Source organism: Prionailurus bengalensis, chromosome B3, assembly GCF_016509475.1.
Source record: "Prionailurus bengalensis isolate Pbe53 chromosome B3, Fcat_Pben_1.1_paternal_pri, whole genome shotgun sequence".
In the NCBI taxonomy this organism is placed as follows: Eukaryota; Metazoa; Chordata; class Mammalia; order Carnivora; family Felidae; genus Prionailurus; species Prionailurus bengalensis.
Genome location: NC_057355.1, coordinates 100,006,521 through 100,015,745, shown reverse-complemented (window position 1 = coordinate 100,015,745; position 9,225 = coordinate 100,006,521). Strand labels below are relative to the sequence as shown.

At 41.3% G+C, this 9,225-nt stretch overlaps 1 protein-coding gene across 12 annotated transcripts in view; it reads right to left on the bottom strand.

Moving 5' to 3' along the window:
- Positions 1 to 646: 646 nt before the first annotated feature.
- Positions 647 to 9,225, bottom strand: part of FRMD6 (FERM domain containing 6) — a 240,944-nt gene continuing 232,365 nt past the window's right edge. For all 12 annotated transcript variants that reach the window (XM_043556141.1, XM_043556142.1, XM_043556140.1 and 9 more), the window contains 2 exons: positions 5,569 to 5,660; positions 647 to 3,652 (listed from right to left, as the gene is read on the bottom strand). In XM_043556141.1, coding sequence (XP_043412076.1) covers positions 3,368 to 3,652; positions 5,569 to 5,660 — 377 coding nt within the window. In that variant the 3' untranslated portion in view covers positions 647 to 3,367. The remainder of the gene's footprint in view (positions 3,653 to 5,568; positions 5,661 to 9,225) is intronic.

The following is a 9,225-nucleotide window of genomic DNA, read 5'->3' as shown; positions in this document are numbered from 1 at the left end:
CAAGAAAACTGGAGTAACAAGAAGATAATGGATGTTCTTTCACAAGGACAGCCAGGCTTTTCGGTGCTTTCGACGCCTGTCTACTGACCGCCAGCTCCGGCCTCTCCCCCGATGCCGCTTTGCTCTCACGCCCAGCCTTGCGATAGGCATGCTTTTAAATGTAACCACTTACTTTTTTAAAATTAAAACTAACACGCCAATGATGATTATTTTGAGGGAAAAGTTAAAGTAGTCATTTTAATTAAAAAAAATAAAATATTGTATCTTATCGAGTGCTTTTAGCCCCACAGCTCAGGCCTGCACAGCTGCTGGCTGCCACTGCCTCTCTGAGCTTCGGTTCCTTCGTCTCTAGGTCGAGAATGAGAACAGACCCCGCCGTATGCAAACACGAGGATGAAGGAGTTAATATGTGAACTCCTCACACACGCAGAGCAGGAGCAGGGGCAGCTCAGTCCCCACCAGCTTCGCCACGGGGGGGGGGGGGGGGGGGGGGGCGGCTCCGGGCTCAGAATCCTACCACCGTGGACCCTTACATGTTCCTCAACATGGCCTATTATAAGAAAGAAGAACATAAAGAAAACATTCACTCTTTAATGCTTCTTGCTTAATTGAGAACTCTTAAAAAAAAAAACACAAAAACCGGCACTTTAAAGACAAATAAAAAGTAACTTTATTGACTGCTAATCTTACCATGAAATGCCTATAAGAAATCATTACAAAATAATGCAGTTTTCTTTTACACACTTTTGGTATCTTCCTGATATGATGATCCTTTCACAGAAAGGATTATTTACAGTTTATGTAGATATAAAGCTCATTGTTGCAAATACAAATGTCGCTGTATCGAGGCAGTATATACCAACTGGTATACCGACTAGCGATGATATTAACAAATGCAGAATAAATAACAGCTTCGTACGTTTCTTTTCCTTTTTTATTTTTTAAAACAATTTCCAAATACAAAACGTAGATAACCAAAATGGATTTTCATATACATATATATAATTCTGCCACAAATAGAGGATCAAAAAGCAAAAATGTTCCTTAGCATGTTTCATTTTTGAAAACCCACAAGACTATGCATAAACCCAATTAGAAAGAGGGTGTGCAAAACCACCAATAATGCTGGCAAAACCCTGAAGACCTGATTCTGGCTGAAGCACAGAGAAACTAAAGCGCTACATACTGAATTAAATATGCTTTTGCCTCGCTGTTGCAAGAAACGCTAAGAGCTAAGGAAACGCACCACATTATGATCTGGGCTCTTGAGAGTTAAACTTCCTAGGATTTGTCCCTTAAGCATCTATAAGAAATGGTGGACTATTTAACCACTTACTTATAAGTGAAGCTGTCATTAGATGAGCCTTCTACCCTTTCATACAGAAGACTGAGACACTTGTACATTCTGGTATCTGAAAACTTTGGTTCTTTTAAAACTTTTGATAAAAACAAAATAATCGCATGACTACAAAACTCTATAGAACTTCTGTTCCTTTTTCCAAGTGTCGGGTTGAACTGATTCGATTGGGATTGCAGTGTCCACACTGGCCTGCCCCATCCACACGCGGGCGTCCGAGCACAGCACAGGTGAGGCTTGTCCACACTCCCCTTATGTTCATAATACTGACTCCCGCCCCCGGGGAACACTGCATGTTCTGCTGTACCCTAAATTGATTTCTTTGTTACCTGAAAACTTAATTTTGTATAAAAATATGACTGTTTCTTTAGAAAATAATATATAATTTTTTTTAAGAAAACCTGGCAGATAGAAAAAATGGTGTATCAAAATATGGTAAACAAATGTCGTTAAATACGAAATCATTACAAACATCTCGTAGAAAGACATTGTGCTAAAGTTCTCTCCTGAAGTGTGAACAACATTGTTTCTGTACATCTAAAGGTTGATCAATTCACTCTCCTGACGAGGTTTCATTATATATCCTAATAGCAGTGGCAGTAACTGTCTTAAAAATGGTCCTTCCTCAAACACTGACATTTTCTGTACACCTTAACTTCAAAATTAAGAAAAAGACACCCTCTGGAGCAGTGGTTTTAAACCCTGTAGCATATTAGCTCCATCTGGAGAGCTTTAAAGGAAAAGGCAATTCCACCTGGACCTCACTGCAACAGACTGATTTTATTGGTCTGAAGTGGGATCCAGACAGTGTTATTGTTTTTAAAGCTCCCCAAATAATTCTAGTGTGCAACCAGGGTTGAGAATCATGGCAAAAGACACATGGGAAAACAGTTGTTCTTAACTCTGCATATATTAACTGATTGTCTGTAGGTATCATTCATTCAGTGACACCTCCTCCATATTAAACAAGAATGACTATGTACACAAAACAGTCATGGAAGCCAAAATGAAGCGTTAGTAAGCTGTAAACACATATAAACACATACAATCTCAGGTATTTATATATGTATAACATATATGTATAGTTAGGGTGTTTTGCTTAAGCAGAAACAAGCATTACTACAATTTGTTGTTGATTTAAAAAAAACAAAACAAAACACCAAGCACAAACATTTTCTAAGACGTTTCCATAGTTTTAACAGAAACTGGTTTTACAAACTCTACAAAATGCACGAAGACGTGAAAACAACTGATGAGTTACTCGGACGAGAAACTAGCTGGGTCCCAGAGCTTTCGCGAAGAGCAGGAGGAGGACAGGGCACTGACCAGGCATGAAGGAGTCACAAGGCATCACAGCACACATAGCCTTCTGGTTATTGCTTCATTCATGTCTTCTTGGCCCCGGGCTGCATTTCTGTTATGTACATATCTTTGGCTTGCTAGAACTACAAGATTTTGACCACTTCATTAGTGTTCACTTTGGGACAGCCCCAGCGAGGCGGCAATGGCTATGTACCAGGCAATGGTTTCTCCCTTAAAAGGAGAGACTCTCCTTTCTCTCCTCCCTCAAACCATGTGCATGAGGGAGTGACACACACACACACACACACACACACACATTTACAAGCAAACAAATCAATCTAATAACATCTTTCACATGATAAAAAATGTGATGTCGTATGATCAAACTGAAAAACAAAACGAGGGACAAACACACCACAATTCAATATTCTGAAGGCTTGGTAACCAGTAAAGCATGTTTCCTTCCAAAGGGTCACGAACTTCCGGGCACTTGTCTTGCTGTACCTTCTCTGCAGTTCTTTTCTCTCTGTGTAATACTTAAAGTGCAATTGTCCCAAGGCTTTTATTTCCATTGCAAATATCATAAAGAAAGAGCTATGTGGTGGGGTGAAGAAAATATGGCACGATACTTAAAGAGAGAACCCGTGGCTTCTCCGGCCTCCAGCAGACAGCAGGCTGCCTGTGTGGCTAGCTACACGCAGACGTACTTTATACAACGAACTCTGGAACTTCATCATGAGTGAGATCCAGAGAAAAGTACTTGCTGGTTCTTTTGACTGGAAAAGCATCTTGGATGTTGACACACTGCTGAGCCAAGCAGCTGTTGCAGTAGAGGCCTTCCTCATCCAGTTCGTGGCCACACCCGAAAGTGTAGCTCTGAGCAGTGTCTTGACATAGACCTGCAATGCGCAGGAAGTCTTTCTGGTAAAGCCTGATGTCATCAAGGCTCAAGCTGTGTCGATCGGTGGAGGTCTTTGGTTTTCGACATATGGTCTGCAAAATAAAGTAAGGTTAAAACCACTTCAAGAGGATGACTAAAGTGACAGGTGAGCGCTATTTTGCCCTTGTAAAGAGCGACACTGCAAAATCATAAAAGGTCATGGAATCCTTATATGTTAGAAAGTGATTTCCGGTCTGAGGTCCTGCGGGGAAAATAGCACCACTACCAACAGTCCGAGTGGCTAACATTTACTGAGCCCTGATTATGTGCAAGGCTCTCACCTAAACACGATATTATGTATTTACTCGTTTACTCTTCCCATCTGCCCTATGAGCCCAGTGCTATTATTCTCCCCATTTTACAGATGAATAATCCAAGGCAAAGGAAGCAAATGCAACAGAAGCCTGTCTCTAGCATCTCAGAAGTCAAGAAAATGTCTTAAAAGGAGGCTAGATACGTACAGATATAGTTTCTTTTCCTTTTTCTTTCTACTAGAATATGACAATCAACATATTCTATACAGTAATACTTTCATGCTGAGCTCTATTATTATTTTCATAAGAAATGCGGAAATGAGCCAATTACTCAAGGAATACAATTTGAATAACGTTTTTTGGGGGGTTTTTTTTGGTTTTTTTAAAGCTAGAGTTCTTGGATAAAAAAATAATACAAAGTACGGAAAGGTTGGGAGGCAAGAGGCAGCTCCCAAACACTGTAGGAGGTGCTGTGCCAAATACTCCACACAGCGGGCAACAGTCTTACAGAACTCATTATCCCCAGAAGTGGTACTGGCTGAAAACATAAATAGGTTAAAAAATGGCTCAGATAATTACATGAACGAAAGACGCTTAATGGGTTATTTAAGGAAACAGGGCACTGTACCTCTCAGCTTTTGCTGCTGAACACCACAAAAGCCAACCTCGTTAGAATAAGAGATCACTTTTTGCTAAAGGCAAAAGCACCAGGAGGAGAGAACAGGGTCTGAGCCCAAAACCATTTTATTTGGAAGTATCACATCCGAGCACTCCCTGAAGAAGGCCCCCTGGACCCACACGGCTTCCCAGGTGCCAACGGGCTTTCCCACACAGAATTCATTAGGTCATCCTCACGAATCCACACAGCAGGCACGCAAACGCGCTTCCCATTTTGCAGGCGTGGAATCTGATCCTCAGCTGTGCACCACAAGCACTTACGTACAGGAAGATCTAACACCGGGTGACAGAACTGGGTGCAAACCCGGGCAGTGGACCCTGGGATTTGTAGTCATCATGCTACACATACTGCTTTAGAAATTATTCACTGGAGTATTCAAAAAAATATGTAATAAAACATTATGTGCACATAGAAATGAAAAAGAAAACAGGGAAGAGAGAAGCACACACAGAAAGCAAAAAAGACACAAAACCCAAAAAAGACAGAGATGGACCAAGAAAGAGAGTCATAAAGGAGAGAGAAAGAGAATACACAGGAAATAGAGGTGAGTATATCAGCTGTGGAATAGATCCAGACGCTACAACCATGAATTTCAGAGTATTTTATCTTTTGATATTTTAATAGTCTAGCAAGTGATCACAGGTTATCAGTCTCACTCAGCATACTTTGAAAACGTAATCTGAATGGAATAATCAGCGTGGAAATGTTTCTGCCATAACACGCCTGACAAGAAAATTATTCTCTCAGTTGTTGAGGTTCACACACACAACCTGAAGTCTGAAGTTACACACTTCCCACCTCTATAAAGTGGGAAACAAAGTATATAATTTATCCAAATGAAAATCAACTCAGAGATGAATGGAACTAGCAAACACAATGGTTATCAACTGAGGATAAAGCTAGAATGTACCTAAGAAGAATCACTGCCTTATGGTTCTTAATTTTTGCTCATTTATATAAATATAAACGTTAAGTTCCAATTTAACATTTTCTGTAACTTCAGTGCACAACTTAAACATTTCGATTCCTTCTGTACCTGTGGAAGAGAGTCCGTACTCTGGCCACGAAGCTTCACAACTGTTTCTGAGGAGCTAGAGGTGGAAGAACCAATTTCTTTCACAATCAACCCTGAAGTAAAACACAGAAAAACAACAACAATGAAGACTTCCTTATTCATACTTTTTGCCACCTATCTGACACATGCTACCACCAAGACTGAAAGGTCAAGTATTAACCGTTCCTGAAAAATCTCACTGTGACTCATCTGTGGTAGACAACCAGCCTAGGACACATCCCATCTCCTGTCTCACAGTAAACAGCGGGGAGAAGGATAAATGTGGGGTCAGCGTACAGGAAGGAGTTTAGAGTCTGCCTTTTCTAAGGTGAACTACAACTTCTAAATTAGTAACAAAAACAAAGACCGTAGATGTAAAGCAGTCTCCCTCCTAAAGCTAAACTGTGACACGGCCGTCTAGGTTTGGGTCCCTTTAGATGGACGGTTAAAGTCTAGTGTGGGGCTTGACCTCCAGAGTCACACGGATCTGAGCCGGAAGCAGGCCCAGAAAAGTAATTAACTGTGTATGCTGGCCAGTGACTTAGCCCCCCTATGTTTCGGTCTCATCTTATAAAGTGGGCCTGACAGCAGTGTCTATCCAACAGAGTTTAATGACGACTGACGAGTAAATGCATGGAAAGGGCGAGGTACAGGGCCTGCACATGGGACACACCCAGCTCAGAGCTCCTCGGGCTGACAGGGGCCCTGTGGCACTTGCCTCCTACAACAAATCCTGCTGGGGAGAGGCCACGAGTGGGAGGCCACCCTAAGCATTCAGTTCTGGATCTCTGAGAGTGACAGGGCCCTAAATCACCCTAGTGCCCAGGAGTCACCTCCTAATATTTTGGAAACAGAAATCCAGGGCTGAAACTTCCCTCTGTGGCTCTAGCATGTTGAGTGAAGCACCAGGAAAAAATGTTTCGTAAGATAAAACTGCTAACAAGAATTGGATATGGAAGTGGAGATCACTGACATTTTTCTTGCAAATAGATGAAGCAGGTCAGTCAAACCCCAGATTCTTAAGGCCAAATGGCTTCTCAGATAAAGCACATTCTCACCTTATAAAAAAGGAACCTGGAGTGCAATGTGATTTTTATTTAGCTACTTGCTGATAACCTCAGAAATGGCCTTTTGTGTTTTATCCCTTAACTCTTTAGAAATGACGTCTAACGATTCAGTGACGAGTATATACCTTGTATATATTAAGTGTTTGATATTTTGTTCAATTGAAACATGGAAGGAGGACATTCTTGGTTTACATGTAGACAGTTTAAAAGCCTTCAGGTGGGTACTTATGTTTTGGGGGTTGGTACAGACTGCTTTAGTAGGGGGTCTTTCTTGAGAATATCTTTATCTTTTAAAAAGCTTTAAACTTTTAACAAATCCTCAGAGGATGACGTGGACTGGTGTCCTTGGTTGGCACTTGGCATGGGTCCGTCTGGACTTCCTGGTAAATGTGTCCTTGGCCACCATGTCTGTAAATTATGTGCTCCCAAACCCAAACTCCGCATTAGACAAGTCAGCAGCAAGTCTGGTGCTGAGAACACTAACCTGACTTGTACCAAACTTCCATCCCTATTCGATCTCAGCTCCATGCTTGAGAAACAATGTTTAAATGCTCAAATTGTAGGGGCACCTGGGTGGCTCAGTCAGTTAAGCATCCAATTTCAGCTCAGTTCATGATCTCATGGTTTGAGTTCAAGCCCCACATTGGGCTCTGTGCTGACAGCTCAAAGCCTGGAGCCTGCTTTGGATTCTGTGTCTCCCTCTCTCTCTGCCCCTCCCCTGCTCATGCTGTCTCTCTCTTTCTTTCTCTCTCTCTCTCTCAAAAATAAATAAATGTTAAAAAAAGTAAATGCTCAAATTGTAGAGAATTTGGAAGAGGAGGATGATGCGAGGAAGAAAATAAGATCATCACAACCCCATCATCCAGAGAAAGGCTATTCATATTTTTATGTATTTTTTCATATACATATATACATTTTTGTAATTTGAGATCATCCTGATTATACAATTTGTGCTGTTTTTCTTACCTATCTTTCTTATATTATTAAATATTCTTTAAAAGTGTCATTAGTTAATGGCTGTACGATATTTCACTATATGGACAGCATATAACTGCTCATTGTTAACCATTCAGGTTCTTTTTCAATAAATAACATTTCAAAAAGCATTTTTTTTGTATAAAAACCTCTTTAAACAGCCACCCTATTTATTTAAATTTTATTTCTATTTAAAATTACAAAATCTTATCATAAAAATTAAACATAGAAATATATAAATAAAAAGCCAAAGTCTGTTTCCCTCATCTCCCCTCCTCCCATGGACACTTTGGTGTATATGGTTTGGACAGTTTTCTTTCCACAAAAATACACATGCACATATCGAGTGAGAGCATGATATCCATGTACATATAATGTGCATCAAATTGTAAATTTATATTTAATACATGTGTTAAAATGTATTTGTGAGGGAAGACATCTATGTAAGAAAGTAAATGGGCAAAGAAACGGGGGTAAAGTTTGGTTTGAGAACTCTAAGCCTGCAGCATGACCAGAGCAAGCAGCCTGACGAATCTGAGTTTGCTTAGGCAGAGCGGTTCTCTGTAACCACTGGCAGGTCTATTCCCCGCAGAGCATCTGGAGGCCATGCTTCTGCTAGGTGAGCAGAGGAAATTCTGCAATAAAAGGAGCCTTGTGCTCTTACAGATTCAATGCCAGGATGAGGGGACCATGTGTACTGTGGTCTTGTTTCTCTCTCATTCCCAGCACCTGTTGCATGGGTGAGGCTCACTTATCAGGGACCGTGGGTCTTGACACAGCAATGGCAGGTCACCCCAGTTGTAAACAGGGTCTTTCACTCAAAGCTCAAAGCGGCTGACCAGTAAGTACCTGGGCCATTTTGACTTCACTCCTAAGGTATGTTTTTTAGACAGAACGGAGACCAATTCATAAAATGTGGCGAGAGCAGTTAGGAGTGACTGAGGTTTAAAAACAAAACCTGGGGCGCCTGGGTGGCTCAGTCGGTTAAGCATCTGACTTTGGCTCAGGTCATGATCTCATGGTTCGGGAGTTCGAGCCCTGTGTCGGGCTCTGTGCTGACAGACAGCTCGGAGGCTGGAGCCTGCTTTGGATTCTGTGTCTCCTTCTCTCTCTGGCCCTTCCCCTCTCGAGCTCTGTTTCTCTCTCTCTCTCTCTCAAAAATAAATAAACATTAAAAAAAATTGAAAACAAAACCCATACTGTGGTTTTTTGCAGTAATATTGAAGGGTAATACCTTTTATTTGATAGAAATAGATTATTACATATCGTATTATATAATCCCATAATAGGTTTACAGTGAATGCAAGTGTCCTAGTAGAGTTAATGAAATACAGAATATAATAGGAATGCCTTTTTTTTTTTTTTTTAAATTTTTTTTTCAATGTTTATTTATTTTTGGGACAGAGAGAGACAGAGCATGAACGGGGGAGGGGCAGAGAGAGAGGGAGACACAGAATTGGAAACAGGCTCCAGGCTCTGAGCCATCAGCCCAGAGCCTGACGCGGGGCTCGAACTCACGGACCGCGAGATCGTGACCTGGCTGAAGTCGGTCGCTTAACCGACTGCGCCACCCAGGCGCCCCAGGAATGCCTTTTTA